Raw genomic sequence first — 17,847 nt, 5'->3', positions numbered from 1 at the left:
GCACCACCAGCCAGCTCACTGGTGGGGTGGGGTGGGGTGAGAAGCAGAAAAGGTCTTGACTCTGTGCAAGCACTGCTCAGCAATAACTAAGGCATCCCTGTGTTATCAACAGTTTTGGTCACAAATCCAAAACATAGCACCATACCAGTCACTATGAAGAAAATCGACTGTTCTAGCCAAAACCAGCACAGTGGTCAACCGTTTGTATAGCAGCAAATTATAGTTTCCATTGGGCTTGTAAGAGCAGATTCAGTAAGTCTGTTGCAGTTTACAGCTGTGGAATATTATTTTAATTAAAAAACACCACAAAACAACCAAAAACCAAACAAAAAACCACCAGAAGATAAGAAGCAAACCACAAACCCAATGACTAATGCTTTGCACAGTCAGTATAAACACGTGGCTGCATAGTTATTTGTGCAACGAAAAAAGAAAAAACAAAACTGGAACAAAATATATAATTGAAAAGACTGTGAGCCTGAAGATTGAGGCAAAATAATCAGGAAAGACTGTGGAGGGACAGGGACTGGACATTGCTTTTCCTGCATCTCTGCAATAGAGCACAGACCTCTTAGGATCTGTGGAAGATATTTCCCAGGCTACTTCTGTCAGGCTTCTCTCTGTACAAAGTGTTCTGTATGTTGCTTCTGAAAAACTTACTGTCAGTTATCCTTCTGCAAGTATCTCTAGATTTGGTACTACAGCAGAAAAAGCACTGATAACAGATAATTTGAAAAGCAGAGATAGGCAAGGTAGGTTGTGTGACAGGTACAGTGACAAACACTAGGTGTTCTATGCATGTGCATTACGCTGTAGCCGCAGTGTGTAACATGTTCTTTGATGCACAAGAATGCACTGAAAATGTTGAATTCTTCAGCAAGACACAGTGTGGTGTGTTTCTTCATATTGTTTTGATTTTAGGATATTCAGTTGTGGTGGAGGTTGGTACAGGCAGCAAAGCAGCCATGCTGCTCTTTTGGACAAATATTGGACTAAAATACATCTGGACAGCATGAGCAAAGAAGAACTCAAGGAGGTATGATGTGTTTCTCTATTGTGTGTGAATAATTTTTTCACTTGAGGATAATAAATGTTTTCCAGTAATAAATTTGATACTGATTTTTATCTCCCAGGTTACACAATACATACTTATAATTTCAGATTTATCCTGCCAATTTTGAAGTAAATGGTGGGCAGTTCATCATTTTAGGGCAACGAAGCTGGTGAAGGGTCTAGAGAATGAGTCTTATGAGGAGCACCTGGTAACTGGGGTTGTTTAGCCTGGAGAGGAGGTGGCTGAGGGGAGACCTTATCGCTTTCTACAGATGCCTGAAGGGAGGTTGTAGGCAGGTGGGGGTCGGTCTCTTCTCCCAAGTAACAAGCAACAGGATAAGAGGAAATGGCCTCTTTTTACATCAGGGGAGGTTTAGATTGGATGTCAGGAAAAATTTCTTCCCTGGAAGGGTGGTCAAGCATTAGAACAGGCTGCCCAAGGAGGTGGTGGAATCATCATCCCTGGAGGCATTTAAAAAAAATGTGTAGATGTGGTGCTTAGGGACATGGTTTAGTGGTAGACTCGGCAATTCTGGTTACCGGTTGGATCTGATGATCTCAAAGGTCTTTTCCAACCTAAATAATTCTAAGATCAGGAAAATTTGAAGTGGGTTGGGCAAAGATCCCTAGAACTCGCCTTCACAAACACAGTTCTGCTTTGAATTGGTCTAAGAATCAAAATATTTTGCCATTTTGTAGTCTACAGATTTAAAACCAGAGAAAAAGGAAAAAAAATTGAGCTTACTCTAATCATGACTTCTAAGCTTTGAGATGAAAAATAGTAGGTCAGTTATCAATTACAAGTAACTGTTTCTATTGACATCTTTTGTTAACATCTCTAGGAAGTGTTTGCTTTGTGTAGTCCTTCAAAACATTAAAGAAGCCCTGGGCTTAAATGAAAATGGAATTCTATAGAGATTCTCTTTGTGATATGAAGCTCAGAATAGGATTTGCTTTTAAAAAGAGCCTTGCCTAAGGGAAAAATGGGTGAATAGTCTCTCGCAGAGGAGTTGATGAGAAAGTTCTGTATTTTCTAGGATGAAGAAGACAGACTTTCAGTAGTATTCCTTCACTCCTTGAGATTTGTTCAGCAGCCAGCACAGTTATGGTTGATCTTAAATATCTGTGTCTTTTTCCATTTTGTTGTCAGCTAATTGTCAGGAATGGGGCAAGAACAGCACTTAGTTTATACTTGTGGATTTTGTTGGAGGAGAATCAAGTAGATTAATAGGAAGGCCTCTGCAGACAGTTTGCTTGGAGATACGTGCTTGTGTGCTGTGGTTGTTTCTACTGCAAATAGATTAATGTGTCCAGGAATTCTAGGAAGCTCACAGCTGCAGTGTTCAAAAAGGCTATCTGGCCAAACTGATGTTGAAGACGACCTCCAGAAAGGGTCAGTATTGAAGTAAAACTTGAATGTCAAAACCTTAAGAAAAAAGGAAGCTTCAGTGCTACATGTGTCACCACTAAGTTCTTGCTGTTCTTTTTTGTAACTTTGTAACCTAAGTCACAAAAATACATAAATCGAAGGCTGTGTATTCTGTAGTAGTAGAATTCTGTAGTAGTAGTAAAATTCTGTAGTAGTAGAAGAGACAGTGGTAGAAAACACCCATGTTCTTCTCTTGAAAATAGACTCATGTTCTTCTGTGTAGTCTTAAGTCAGTCTGCCACAGTAGGACCAGTGTTCTTGGCCTGTATCTGTGAAAAGCTTATTTTGGTAAAGCAATAATTTTGGTTGGCAAACTTTAGTGGAGAGAACTGAGCTGAAAGGAAATTACAGAAGAAAAATTAGTCCCTTAATGTGTCTTTGTCAGCACAGTGAATAGACAACTTGAATTCTAAAAAAAAAGTTCAGTCATAAAAAGGACAGGAGGTAAGAACTTCTGTTATCAGTTGTAAAGTTGTATGGTCATGATTTGAGTTTAGATAAGGTTGAATGTACTTTTTGTTCTTACTGTTGGTACTTGTGCAACTGTATTAAATTAATTGTGGTAGAGTTGAGTTGACAAAATTAACTCTTGACATCCAAATCAATATCATGCCAATCACAATAACTTTCATTTTCTTCATATGAGAGATTCCAAGAGGGTGGGTTTGCGCAGCTTGCTAGCTTGAGTATCTATTGAAGTATATTCTGTGAAAACTGGGGGGCTGATGGTTTACTTTTGGTGCTAAAGATTTAAATTATTCTTTTTAATATTTTTTTTCAGGTTCTTCAAAGGAGATACCCCAGCCTTGCTCTTGTAACCGATCACTTGCTAGACATTTACATTCACCTTACAGGAGATAAGTATCAGGCATCAGAAAACAGTGTTTCTGGCTCCAGGCACATACCAGAAGACTCATCAGAATCAAGATCAGAAAATAAGAAACCGAATCTGGAAGGAAGAGAACTATCTCTAAGGTTGCCTTTTCTTATATGTTTATTTGAAGGAAGTTTAGTCATCTAGCTGTAGAGATAGAAGGATTTATCTTTGTTTGTTTGTTTTTTGGGTTTTGGGTTTTTTTTAAATAGTGATAAAAGTTTGAGAAATTAAACTGGAATTTCATAAAAGCTGGGAAAATCCATTTTTCATTTGAAAATATGATTATGTTATAAAAAAACCTCAATGTGAATTATTTAGGACTCCCTGTTTGCTATCCTTTTGTGGGGGGTGTGATGAAAAAGTGTATCTTTTGTCATATGTGCTGCTAATTTGGTATCAAGCCATATGAATTATTTTTCTGTTAATTTTAACACAAAATATCAGTTCTAGCTAAGAATTGAAATGGACTATGTAATGTTCTCACAAGAGCTAGCACATGATGTTTTCAGTAATAGTATATATTTGCTCATCTAGATAATTTCATATTAGACACAGCATTCTAACTTAGATGACTGAAAATAATCGTATCTGTAGTGTACTATTAATTTCAGAATTTTTATGACGAAATGCAGCTTCGTGTTCAGTTATTTCTTAGTCTCGTAACAAATGTTAATTCTACTCGTGGAATTTCTGTAACCAGTAGTGCTTTGTGAACTAGTCAGTAAATACTAGGTGTGGGTAGTATCTTAATATTTTTGAAGCATAAGAATGCCACTAGTTTTGAAACAGCAGTTGTTTTTCTAGGATTAGATGTTTCCTTTTTCTTGTCTTTTAAAATTTTATTGTTGATAAGGAGTCTTGAAAAGTGGTAGAAAACACCCACATGCTTGTCTTGGAAGTATCTTTCAGTATCTTGAAAAAATAGGGTTTTATATCTTCCTGGATGAAGAGCTTGCTGCTTTGAATTTTTTCAATTTGGTAATTACTTTATGGTTTAATAGAGTATGTATTATCTTTTTCTAAGCAATGTATCTGAAAGCAACACTGTTGGTCTTTATGTGCTCTGCTGCTCTTCAGAATTAGCACCCTACTTATATGTGTCTTCCCGTGTACAACTTGCACAACAACTAAATTTGCAATTGCCAGAAGATAATATAACGACCGAAGCTGAACGTGAAAGAAGATACTGTGTGTTTTTGGCTTGGTTTTGATTGTACAAATTTTTTTCTGGTTTTCTTTTTAGAGACTTACTAAATTGGTGTGGCAGGATTGCTTACAACTTTGACAGCAATTCTTCAACAACAGCAGTGAATATTTTTCAGGAGGTGCGGTAAGACTTGATCCAGAAATTGCTTACCCAAATTCAAGCATTGTCTCACATATCTTAAAATAATCTGTTTGGGAATGTGAGATGTTTAGTTTATGTTTAATGAATGTGTTTATGTTTAGGTTTTTTATGTTATGCTTATGTGTTTAGTGAATGTGTTGATGTTTAGTTTTATCTGAAGCAATTGGACTATAGTTGGAATTTTTATGATGCGTCTGTTGGAGGCTTTCCTTACTACTGGGAAGGTTGTTTTCGGTAATGTGCTGAAAGCCAATCCAGACTTACTGCTGTCATATCAACAGCATGCTACAACATAATTTTAACTGATAGTGTGGATCGCATATGACTAAGAGTAAAATTTTTAAATTTTCCTTTTTCTTGTAATAGGAGGCTTCTTTCCTACTTTCCTATGCATAATTTATATTCCAGGTTTGGAATTTTTCAGGTGTGCATCAGTTAGAAGTAGTTCTAAGATGTGAGGTCTTACAACATTGCTTCCTTCTTAGTTTTGGTCCATTCGTCTAAAAATAGCTTCTGTGACTGGGCGCTGAAAGGTTTTTTTCTTTCAGTAGAAATCCACTACACTATAGAGTCTAGAAGTTTTTATTAGATCCTTTTGAACTCCATTGCTTGACTCAGTCTGCGGACAGTGAAATAATGTTATTTACCATGGCTGGATTGGATTCGGGCTCGTGTAAATTGAGATAGGGCGCTTGTCAGATGATATCATACAAAACTGGTATTGAAGAAGTTGGTTTGGTTTACCCTTGACAGGCATTGGACTGTTTCACAGCTATGCTGTCCAACCAAGGGAGCAGACAGAAAATGGCAAAAGTTATTGGAAGTAAATTAAACATTTCCAAAAAAAAGGTAAGTTGAGCTATAATTAACTTATGTTTATTGGTAATATTCCATAACTTGCAATTTTTCTAGTGATCAATTTGAATGTGTTCTGCTATTTTTCATAAAATTATGCCCATCTCTCTGTTCCAAATGCTTTTTTTGCTCTCTGTACTATCACAGGATCTATGTTTTCCTCCTGTTTATTTTCAGCTATGCTTTCTTCTCTGAAAGTTCCGGTGAACCTGTTTCAGATTGCAAATGGCCTCATTAGGCAAAAGAATGGTCACACAGCTGGAACAAAGGCACTGTTGCCTAAGCACATGATACTGCTAGATACATAGAGCAGTAAAGAATGTGTTTTTTCTTTGGTGGTTACAGTGAATTTAATCACTTAAATGAAGAGATCAGAAAGAAACATCATCTTCCTTACTACTTGTTCTGTAATCATTGATTCCAAAATCGAGTCTCTCTCTAGAGCTTAGGAACTATGTATTAATAGTGTGGGATATAAATGTCTGAATTACACAAAATCATTACTTTGTCAGCTATGTCTGACTACAGAAGTTTGATTGCAAAGAAAATTTCCTCCTTTGTTACTTTAAGATGGAAAAACTTGCCAGCTGGGCGGACAGGTGGATCCTTGAATCTTCTATGGATTTTTCTGTTTATTCTTCTTACTTTACATTATTTCAATACAGGAGTGTATTGTCCTCTGCCAAGGGCAAAATATCCATGTTTACACAAGATTTTTTTGAGGGATGTTTGTTGATTATTAAAGATAACTGTTTCAAGGTTCAGGTTTATGTAGTTGAACTACCATGGAAGTAGATGAAGTAGAAATATAATGGCATAGACGTAGACCCATTACCAAGTTATTAAATGGAAAGACATTGTTTGTGCATGCGATAACACTTCTGAGGTCCTCAGAAGATGATCGTCTTAGGTGATGAGTATGTAAAACCTGCAAAACCTAAAATCTTACCATGAAAAGTTAGCTTGCTGCAAAGTAATACTGGTAGCATAGCATGGGTGTTCTTAGTGCGATGTTGCCTACAACATCAGTATTGGAAATGTTGATGTTTGCTCCACAGGTAGAGTTCTTCTGTGAACTCTATAAACCAGAAATTCTAATACGGGAACAAGAAGTCTCTGTCGGAAGAGTGCATCTCATGAAGAAGCAAACCCAGGCTCTCACTGTACAAAGGTAGAATATGTGGTAGTTTCCACGTGAACCAAAATATTTTGTGGTGGAATAGAATAGATGGGAAGTCATAGGATTTAAAAAGTGGAATTTGGATGTTCTCACTATAATGAAAGGAATGTGATGAGTTCTTTCTCTTGTGATCTAAGTCTTACCTTGTGTATCTTCAAGACTGTCTGCATCATACTTCTGGCAGTCAAAGCATGGAGATTTTCAGCTTCTGTTGAATTAGTTTCTTCAAAGCACTGTGGATCCACAGCTGCTGTTACAAGATTTGATGAATTTATCTTTGTAAAGGGAGATTTTTGTAGTATGTGGCAGTAACTCCACTGAACAGGAATTTCTTTAGAAAACCTGAATTTCTAGGTTGTATCTTGAGAAAAATAAGTATCTTATAAGGATATCTTGGAACTATATTTTCCCAAACCTGTTTTTTCAATGAAAAAAAACCCCTACATTCAACCACTCACTCCTCTTGAAACAAGCTCCTTGGTAAATTCTGATTTTTAGTTGCTTGCTTTGTTTTTTTCAGAGCAAAACAAACCTTTGCTGCCACACGGCCATCTGCAGTATTGATTGAACAGCTTGCTGTTTGTGTTGTCAAAGGAGAGCCTGTGCTTTTGGTTGGTGAAACAGGAACTGGCAAAACCTCGACTGTTCAGTACCTTGCGCATATTACTGGTAAATAAAGTGTGAAGACTGTAACTTATACGAAGGTGATTTTAAAAAGAACAAAGAAACAAAACAAAACAAAAAAAACAAACCCAAGTTGATTGTGCTTTCTATTTCTGTTTCAAGGACACCATTTGAGGGTTATCAACATGAACCAACAAAGTGACACAGCAGATCTGTTAGGGGGGTGAGTCACTGACTACTGTTTTGTGCCTTCTGCATAACAAATTGGCAGTATTGGAACAAGCTTCTAACAAATATTGTTGTGTTGTTAAAGAATTGTTCTTAGACACCTGTTTCATGTAGCATAAATGTCTTAAACACGTTTGCATGGAGAAACCTTGTTGCCCTTGCTGAAGAACAGAGGCAGTTTCACTGAATTGTGTGCACATGTGTGTATGTGATGAAGTCATTTAAAAGTACAACCCAATGTCTCTTTAAAAATGGCTAAGCTGTTCAATATAAATACAATGAAATATTCACTGGACATACTGGTTGGTAGTAGTAAAAGTATTTGACTTACCAGGGTGGTCCTGTCTTTATAAGATTGCCTCTTAAGGTGCATTTAAATATGTGCAATTTTACATCACTGATGTAACTGGGGAAGTCAGAGTTCCTTCAGTGTTGTTTCAGTAACTCAGTTTTTTGTTTTGGGTTTGTTTTGGGGGTTTGTTGGTATTTTTGTTTGGGTTTGTTTTTTAGTTCACAGATGCTAGTTCTTGTTCTTGTGTCACAAATAAGTAATTATTTTTTTGCTTCTCTTCAGTTATAAGCCTGTGGATAACAAGCTGATCTGGTTACCTCTGCGAGAGTCCTTTGAAGAACTTTTCTCTCAGACATTCTCTAGGAAGAAAAATCAGACATTCTTGGGACACATTCAGACCTGCTACAGGCAGAAACGTTGGCATGATCTGCTAAAACTAATGCAGCATATTCATAAATCTGCTGTTAATAAGGAAGCAAAAGAAAATGCATCAGGTGAGAATTCAGACTGATCAAATACACATCATTAATGGTGAACCATTGCAAAGAGTAGGTATGCTGGTGAATTTTTTTGTTGAATTTGGGTTTGTTTATGGTTGGGTTTTTTTGTTTTTATCACCATTTATGACATCCTTTCTTCTGGTTTTGAAAAATGCAATCTGTGTCTACATAAAGACATTCAAACATTCACAACACTGTTAGAATAGTGGTTGGGTTTTTGTTTTGGTTTTTCTTTGGGGTTTTGGGCGTTGGGGTTTTTTCCTCTTTTTTTTCTAGCTCATCCCTGCAGATAGCTATGTCTGACAGCCTGAAGGCTGACTTGTCTGACCTGTGGTGCCCTTAACATCTGATCTCCACTCAGCATTTATTGGTTTGTGGTCTGGATGAACAGTTTTTGTTGTTTGTGTTAGTCTTCTGTGTGAATGTATTCTTAATTTATCTCACTCCTGGAATTTCCTTGGGTCTGTTTTAGATCCTGCATTAAAAACAAAACAACAAAAACCCCAAACACAAAGTAATAGCTCTCTTAGGGTAGTAATGACTTACAAGAGCTTGCTGATGACTTGGTTTTACTGCCAGTGATGCTGGCTTGCATAGTGCTTTAATATTTTTCACTGTGGTTTTGTCTCCAAATAAGTTTTTCCTGTTTTGTACTTCACTACCCACTTGGGACAGAGGCAATGTTGGTATTTTGTGGAGTGGTTTCTGATTCTAGGCTTGCTGAACAAGTGAAGTTGTAGCTTTTGTAAAAAGTTGAAGTAAACTTAATTATGAACTTTGTCTCCCTGCTTCTTTTAACTGGTTCTTTTGAATATGCAGATATTAAAATAAAAGGCCGCAAATGTAAAAAAAAAAGAAGTTTTAAAGACCACTTCTTCCAAGTATTGACAATCCTACAATAAAAACAAGCTGAAATCTGTAAATTGCAAAGCTAGCAACTTAAGTCATTGTGATTCTGCATATACCTCAGGTTGTAGCTTTAAACAAATAATTGAAATAAGTGCAATAGTAAATAATGTTGTTTGATAAGCAACAGTGTTTTTACTGATACTGAAGTGTTCGTTGTTAATGTGTTCTGTCATAAGGCTTGTAATTTTTGATTTGTTTTTCTGAGATGTCTGTCTCAGAATTAGGAGAGTGGTAACAGCCATGCTGGAACCAAGAGCAGCATAACTATTTGTTCCTAAGCTAGAACATGCTGGAATGAATAGCAAATTATTTGTACCCACATATCAGTAGTGTTCAGCTAAATTGAAAACAAAAAAACACAGCAAAACTTAATTTTGGGGGTTTTGTTTGTTTTAATTCATGAGATATCATCTGTACAACCTGAATGTTTTCATTGCTCAGTCAAGCTTACTCTTGTATCTCTGCTTGAAACAACTTGATTAAAATACTGTTGTTAAACACTTTTTGTGCTATTGTTCTGATGGTACAAGCTAAAATTTGCTCTGCTTGCAGGCTCACCGCTGAGGGAGAAGTGGGAGGCATTTGGTCTTAAACTGAATCATGCTCATCAACAGATGAAAATGACAGAAAATGCTCTTCTCTTTGCATTTGTTGAGGTATGTAGAAATTTGCATTTTGATGATAGGAGGAGTAAGGAGAAGCATTTAAATTAGTATTTTATTATTATTATTATTTGTAATCAGTAATGTATGAATAGCTTCCTATTCCTACAAGAATCCTGCTGTGAAGTAAAACTTGTTCCATGATAACTCTGTGGAATGAATGAAGCACCATGCTTCAGGGACGTGGTGGTTAAATGCAGGGTGGGAGAGTGTTTTGTGGTCACACAGTAATTCAGTGCTGTATAATAGGAATTAGGACTGGTATGATTGAAGAGTGTCAGCAGTATGCCATATCTTTTCAAGTATATGAGATTAGAAAAAAACATTTGACCAATTTCCAGGAGGACATGCTCCTGCCTAGGGATTTTTGTGAAGGATTTAATATTAAGAAGCTATGCTGTTTTATCTAGAAGCGATTTTTTGAAATGTTTCAAACCCATGATATAATATTCTAATGACATTGTGTGATTAGGGGTGACTATGTTGGTTTATGCATGCTTGTTCCTTGTCACCATATTAGACTGAATATATGCTCCCAAATTCTGTGTAAAGTGTGTAAAACGTTGACCAGTCCTCTTTCTAAAAAATACCTGTATGAATAGTTGGAGAACCTCTGAATTAAGTATTGTTTTAATTAATAAGATAAAGTTCCTTAAGGAACATAATATTGCTTTCTTCTTTGGATTTCTTTAAATTAACTGTCTTTATTCTTGTAGTGGTGTCAGTGAAGCTTATGCACCACAGTGATGGATGTCACTGACAGGTAGCATTGTACAAATAAGAGATCGTAATTCTGTTATATTTGAGCCAGTGTAAATCACAGCTGATAATGGTGATAACTGTCTGACTTCTGCAGTTTGCAAAATAATTGCTGTTATTGAGGGAAAGCAATAAAACTGCTGTTGCTGTAAATGGTCTGAAATTGCCATTTGTCTAATCAACCCACGTGCTGCAAAACAAGTATTATTTCCAGTATACAGATGCTTCAGTTGATATAGCATTGCTCATGATATAATTAACAAATTGATCTTACTTCTAGGGTACTCTGGCACAAGCAGTAAAAAAAGGAGGGTGGATTTTATTGGATGAGATTAACTTGGCTGCAGCAGAGACTTTGGAGTGCCTGAGTGGTTTATTGGAAGGATCATCTGGGTCACTGGTGTTACTAGACAGAGGAGACACAGGTACTGTTTCTGTGCTTGTTTATGGTATGTCTTGCTATCCAGTTAGCTGAATTCTTTATCATACATGGCAGAAAATAAGTTGAGAATATTTACCACTAAAACGAGTGTGTGCAGAAGAGAATAATGTGTTCTTTCTAGACTTCATTGTTTTATACAAGAAGTGGGAGTTTTAATTCACTGTGGTTCAGGAGATTTCAGCATGCCAGATGTAGGTTTTGCATTTTTGTACTCTAAAAGGAGCAGAGCTCTCTAGTGCCCTCAGTAAGTACTGCTTCTAAAGACTATTCAAGGCATGTAACTTTTTTTTTAAATAAAATTGAGGTAGCTAGATGGATAAAGGCATGGGACATGAGGTTCAGTTGCTGCTGTAGTAATTATCTTTCACTGATCCTGTGAATATATTCTCCAGCTAGAAATAAGTGTACAACGCTTTTGCTTTTTCTGAGTCGTTGTGTGTTGATCCCAGCCAGCAGGTAAGCATCCATACGCTGCTCACTTGCTCCTCCCACCCCATCACCCCTCAGCAGGATGAGTGGAGAGTAAAAGCAAGAAAACTCATGTGAAACAAGTGATGCAAAGGCAGTCACTAACCAGCTCACACAAACAGACTAAAGTCCAGCCAGTCTCTAAGCAGCAGCCACCTTGGGGAAAAAAAAAATCACCACCCCTGCCTCCTCTACCCCAGTTCTTATTGCTGAGCATGATATTATATGGTAGGGAACATCCTTTTGGCCAGTTTGGGTCAGCCAGCTGTCCCCACAGTGTTCCCTCCCAACCTTTTGCTCCCTCCTAGCCTAATTGCTGGAGGAGGGAGAGCAGGGGAGAGAAAAAGAGAAAGCCTTGAGGCTGTGCCAGCACAATTCAGCAATAACCAAAACATTGGTGTGTTCTCTACAGCACCACAGGGACTGCTGTGAAGAAAGTTAACTCCTTCCCAGTCAGAGCCAGTACAGACGTAAAGGTTAAAAAATGCAATTGCTGAGTATTGTTTTTGGGAGCTACAGATAGACACAAATGTTTATGAGCTTTCTAGACTGCGTTTTCTTCCTGGCTAAGGGAAACACTGCCATTGTTCTGGAAGAGACAGAAGGAGTTCCAGGTTTAGGGCTTTTAAAATATTTGAAATATTTTGTGGTGTTAAAACGTCCTGCTATGCACAAATAAAAGTCAGAGTTTCATTTGCCTCTGGCTGTTGTGAAAGTGCAGAGGTACTTCTAACAAAATTACATGGGGTTGTTTTCTGAAAACTTTTCACCCTTGCATTTTAAGAAAATGTAGTTTTGCAGTAATAGAAAACTGACTCAGATTAAATATACCTACTTTAACATAATAAATACACTGTGTTTAGCATTACCCTTATGTCTCTTATTTCTGTTTTTGTTTAGAGCCTCTTGTCCGTCACCCTGATTTTCGCTTGTTTGCATGCATGAATCCAGCTACAGATGTTGGAAAGAGAAATCTTCCTCCAGGAATAAGAAACAGGTAGGGAATAATGATTCTGTGGCAGAATACTTAGTCACTGTCTTTTTCAGAGTTTTAACTAGCTTCACGAGTTGACCCAGTGAAGAGCACCTTATTTGAAGCCTGGGGATGTAAGTCTGAACTCAAATTAACTTCCTGCGAGAGGTACTTTCCGCATCATGGTGAAGGTTTTTCATGAAATAGTATCAGGAAAATACTTCTGTAAAGTTGCTGAGCATGAGCAAATGGTCTAGCAGTACTGCAGAGTGCTGTCACTGGGGGCAGGGGAATGATCATTCTCTACAATTAAGCTGTCAGTGTCTGGAAATGCTACTGCAGCCGTTTGTTACTGATGGGGTTAATAGAGAGATGTGACTGTTCAGGAGCCTTTCTTTCAATAACTCAGAGGTGCTGTATATCCAGGCTTGGTCACTCTGAAGGAAGGTGTTCTGCATGGTGGAGCAGATGTGTGATACTCAAATTATTTGATGTGAAATCTTCAAACAATTAAGCTGTAGCCAGGAAATTGCAGTTGTGGCACATCCATTCTTCGGTACTGCCTGTTTCTGAATGCAAAGATCTGCTTTTATTTGATGCAGTTTCCCTCATGAGTGCCAAAAGTCACGTGTGTAAGTCCCTCACCAGATTCATAAATGCTGTAGAGAGGCACTAACTATATGTAACTAGTCATTTATAGTTATTAATAGCAAAGTAATGTTCAATTGCTATTAGCTCACCTAACTTAGTAGCAAAAGGAAAGAAAGTGTAATACAGAAGAAAGGACACTTCAGCTTCAGCATGCCTTGTTAAGTTTAAATGAATTTGTATTTACATTTGTCAAAAACATCCACCCCTCTGAAGTTAATGGCATTCCTCAGTTGTTTTGGGTTTGCTGTGGTGTGTTCTAAGCTATTGTTTCAGCTATAATGCATGGTATGGAAGGGCTGCAGACTAATTTTCAAAACCTTATGCAAATATACTGGACTACGTAACAGTTAGAAAGTATGTTCATTAACTAGAGCTACCAGTGTAGTGTACTAAATATGAAGCACTCTGTTGACGTGTTTAAAGATACTCAGAACTTGAGTGAGCCCATGTTTTGCTGCTAATTTTCCTTTGCTTATTTGTCAAATTTTCTCATTTTGTCATTGCTGAGCTGGTTATTTGTAAAAGTAGAAAACAATTTGGATATGCTAGTCAGAACAAAATTAGAATGGGTGATATCTTGTAAGTGTCCACTCTTTAAAAATAGAGAGCACTAGAGAGCTCACTTTGAAAAGTGCTTGTGCTGTGTCAGTGTTCCAGTGTTCAGGCTGTAATGTTTGGATATCTGTTGCAAACCAGTTAGAATTTTAGTTTTAAAAAATACAGTTCCATAGTTTATTTTCAGTCTACTAAGTTAAAATAATGCAGATAAATTGCTTGGAAGTATTAGTAGTGATCTTTTGGTTTTTAATTACTCTGGTTCTTGAGTCTGTGTATAGGTAGTCTGGAAAGTTGTTTCTCTGCTCTTTACAAAATTCTAGATGTGTATGCCATGCAAGTCATATATAATATGATTTTTTTAATATAGTCAGATGTCTTAAGTGTTACGGGTTGATTTGATTCTTACAGGTTTACTGAAATTTATGTAGAGGAATTGAGAAATGAAGGAGACTTGCAAGTTCTTATCATGGATTATCTGAGAGGCTTGAATGTGAACAAAAATACAGTACAAGGAATTGTGAAGTAAGTTGGTTGTAATCTCTTCAAATCTTTGAGGGAATAAGTCACAAAAAGAAAGTATGTAACTGTAGTCTGTGGTTAGACTGTTTTGGAAAACCCCATAATGCTCCCTATGCAATAGTTCACATAGCCTTAGGAAATGGAAGAGCATAGACATCCATCCTCTTCATTCTGAAGGTTTCTGTTCTTGTGGGGAGGAGATTTACTTTTTCTTACTCAGAATTGCTTTCTTGATGGCACCAGTTAAAAAGTAGTATTGTTGTTGCAGGCCTCTTTCCCATTTGAGAGGCTAATAAAATGGTTTGTTTCTGTAGATCATACCAAGGAAAGTTTTGTGTGTTTGTCAAGTTACCCTTCTTTCCCTAGTTTAAGGTGTACTCTCTCACTGCATTAACCTGCAGCACTACTGTAAGTTTAGAATACTTTGAGTTTATAGGCATTCTCTGTATATCAAGCTTTCTCAAAAATAAGGTTCTAAAATATTCTGTTGTTTTGCTTCACTGACTGTACAGATGGCAGAATTTGGCATGGCTTTCCTAACCTGTGAAAAGAGTGACAGTTGGAGATAGGCTTAAGTGTTCATACTTCGGGTTTAATTCCAGTGGTCTGATCAGTAATAGTACAATCTAATTCTTTATTTTTGCAGCTTTTATTTATCTGTGAGAAAGGAAGCAGAAACAAAGCTGGTAGATGGAACTGGCCACAGACCTCACTACAGCCTCCGTACACTTTGCAGGGCACTGAGATTTGCAGCATCTAATCCATGTAGCAGCATACCACGCTCACTGTATGAGGTGACTACCTATGTTTGGGTTTGTTTCACTACAAAGGCTGTTTGGGTATAGGATGATGATTCTCTTCTAAGTTCGGTATTGAACAGAAATGATTCCTTAATATTGTTTTTTTCCCCTAATAATTTTTCATTTTATCACTGAAAATAATCCTCCTTCTTAGGGCTTCTGTTTGAGTTTCCTGACACAGCTTGACAGAGGTTCTCACCCAATTGTTCAAAAGCTAATTTGCCAACATATAGTCTCTGGCAACATCAAAAGCCTTCTCAAGCAGGTAGGTAACTAAGCCTATATAGAACTGTTTATTATTCAGAGTAGAATTTATTTTGAGTTGTCCTCTTTGCCTTTTTCCTTGACATTTCCTTCTTTTAATCTTGTTTTTCATGTTACAAAGATAAGAACTAGGAAAAAAAAAAAGTAATAGTTCCTTTGTAATGTTTTACTTCTGCTTGAAATGCCCATATGTTAGCTAGTTTGTTAATTTGAAATTATATGGAAGTCTGAATAATTACAGCATTGTGAATGTGGGCAGCTTAATACAGTACCTGCAACTGTAAATCTTTCACAGACTTTGAGGAGCTTCCACAGGCTTTTTATTTTTAGACTGAATGCAGGACATACGGATACAAAGTAAACATCCGTGCTTTGTCTCTAATGGGAAAGGAAGGATCTTGCTAAGTGCTGGAAGCCCAGCATGAGTTTGCAGAGGGGACTGGACAGGTGGGAGGAGGAAGCCAGTTGTAAGAGACAGGTATTTGTTTCAAAATAAAACACTTCATATTAGAAAATGTGTATGAATATAAAAAGATAGAAGCTGATTTCCTGCTTGAAAGCATACTTCAAAATTCAGTGCTAGGACTCTTGAGACATTTTTATTTTCCTGGCACTGGCAAAGATTCTTGCTTCATGACCTTGAAATAATCTGGTCAGGCTTTTTTGTAATTTGCATTCTGGGACAAGGGGACAGTGCTTACCGCAGGAGTGTTCAGGGGTTAATTTAAAATGGCTTCTTACAGAGTATGTTGCAGTGGTGTAATAGTAGTTGTCTTCATTAGCAAATTAAAACTCATTTGTATAATCTGTTATTTCTGTCATGTCTCCTTAGCAAATACCAAAACCCCAAAGAGGAAGTTTTATACTAATAGAAGGATACTGGATTTCAGCTGGAGATAAAGAACCTACTGTAGATGAGATGTATGTGCTAACCCCTTCAGTTAAGCTTAATCTGAAAGACATTGCCAGAGTTGTGTCTGCAGGGTAAGTTGGTTTGAACTTTTCTATTAAAAAACTAAATTAAAGATGTTTATTTGGGCCTCAGGTGTTGCTGTCTGTCTAGCCTTTATTGTTTGGCATGAGTACCTATTTTCCCTCTACAGTTAAATTTTCATTATACAGTGACTTGAATTCATACCTGTTATTTCTTGTCTCTTTAAACCGTCTTACTGCCATCCTAGTTTTATTTAAATGATAATCTAGAAATTTGTAGTTAGAATAACCTGTTTATTTCACACTGCTATGTAAAACTTGCCGTGGGTAGCAGTTAGCACTTGGGAGTAAAGTTACTCATGTTCCCCTGTTAGCATATGATCTTGGATACTCCAAAGTTTGGTGATGTAGATCTGTGAAAGTTGCAAACAATGTTGATATCTTGTATATTGGAAAGATATGACTTGTGCTTCTAAACCACTACTTTGGTTACCCTTTTTAGGACTCATCCAGTACTGATTCAAGGCGACACCTCTGTTGGTAAGACCAGTTTAATTCGCTGGTTGGCTGCTGCTACTGGGAATCATTGTGTAAGGATTAACAATCATGAGCATACTGACATCCAGGAATATATTGGCTGTTATACATCAGATGCCTCTGGGAAGTTGGTATTTAAGGAAGGTGAGTGGGCATAATTATATTTACTCCAAATTCCTGTCTCACTCCACTGTTTTTTCCTTTCTGCTTAACTTGTCTGGTTTATTACAATAGAGAAATGGCCTGTCATAAAGTTAGTAGTTACATATTATGAAGATCACTTACGTGAATTTCAGTGGATTCTTAAGAGTTCATGTTTGTCTCATCATACTTGTCCTATTGGACATGAAGAAGATAATTCAACAATTTAAACAATACTGTTGCTTCCATCTCTGGATTAGATTTTATACTGAGTAAAACTGGTTGCTGAAAGTCTGAATGCATACTTCTGTTGCATTTAGTTTCTTAGATTTTTATCTAGGACTTTTTCTGTTCCTTCCAAGGCATTCTTATAGATGCAATGAGAAAGGGTTACTGGATTATTCTAGATGAATTGAATTTGGCTCCCACTGATGTTCTGGAGGCTCTCAACCGTTTGTTGGATGATAACAGGGAGCTGTTCATTACTGAAACCCAGGAAGTTGTCAAAGCTCACCCTCGCTTCATGCTGTTTGCTACACAAAATCCTCCAGGACTCTATGGTGGCAGAAAGGTCTGTATAATCTCTTCCTTTGAGTAGCTATGGCTCTAGGGAATTAATCCTTCTTGTACATAGAAGTCTGATGTGAAAACTTTCTGATGTGTAGCACAGCATTAACATGAAACTGTCAAGAGGTAGAAGTTGAGGTGGCTGTGGACTAACTTTCAAAACAGCTAGGTTCTGTTTACATTGGCTATTCGTTTTGCAGATACCAATTTCTAGTTCATTCTTAGTAGCTGAGATTTAAGTGCTTTACTGAGCTGGAGTTCATGTATATTACATTTGA

At 37.1% G+C, this 17,847-nt stretch overlaps 1 protein-coding gene across 1 annotated transcript in view; it reads left to right on the top strand.

Annotated features, from left to right (window-relative positions):
* The window catches only part of MDN1 (midasin AAA ATPase 1), a 103,902-nt gene that overhangs the window by 15,479 nt on the left and 70,576 nt on the right, over nt 1-17,847 (top strand). The window contains exons 9-25 of the mRNA XM_055809860.1: nt 922-1,036; nt 3,264-3,457; nt 4,603-4,684; nt 5,461-5,556; nt 6,621-6,733; nt 7,263-7,411; nt 7,529-7,589; nt 8,169-8,380; nt 9,848-9,951; nt 10,997-11,141; nt 12,527-12,623; nt 14,217-14,330; nt 14,974-15,121; nt 15,282-15,392; nt 16,224-16,375; nt 16,827-17,005; nt 17,365-17,573. Coding sequence (XP_055665835.1) covers nt 922-1,036; nt 3,264-3,457; nt 4,603-4,684; nt 5,461-5,556; nt 6,621-6,733; nt 7,263-7,411; nt 7,529-7,589; nt 8,169-8,380; nt 9,848-9,951; nt 10,997-11,141; nt 12,527-12,623; nt 14,217-14,330; nt 14,974-15,121; nt 15,282-15,392; nt 16,224-16,375; nt 16,827-17,005; nt 17,365-17,573 — 2,281 coding nt within the window. The remainder of the gene's footprint in view (nt 1-921; nt 1,037-3,263; nt 3,458-4,602; nt 4,685-5,460; nt 5,557-6,620; nt 6,734-7,262; nt 7,412-7,528; nt 7,590-8,168; nt 8,381-9,847; nt 9,952-10,996; nt 11,142-12,526; nt 12,624-14,216; nt 14,331-14,973; nt 15,122-15,281; nt 15,393-16,223; nt 16,376-16,826; nt 17,006-17,364; nt 17,574-17,847) is intronic.

This window comes from Falco peregrinus, chromosome 7 (genome assembly GCF_023634155.1).
Source record: "Falco peregrinus isolate bFalPer1 chromosome 7, bFalPer1.pri, whole genome shotgun sequence".
NCBI lineage: Eukaryota > Metazoa > Chordata > Aves > Falconiformes > Falconidae > Falco > Falco peregrinus.
The sequence above is the reverse complement of the archived record's forward strand: the minus strand, read 5'-3'. Positions and strand labels throughout refer to the sequence as shown.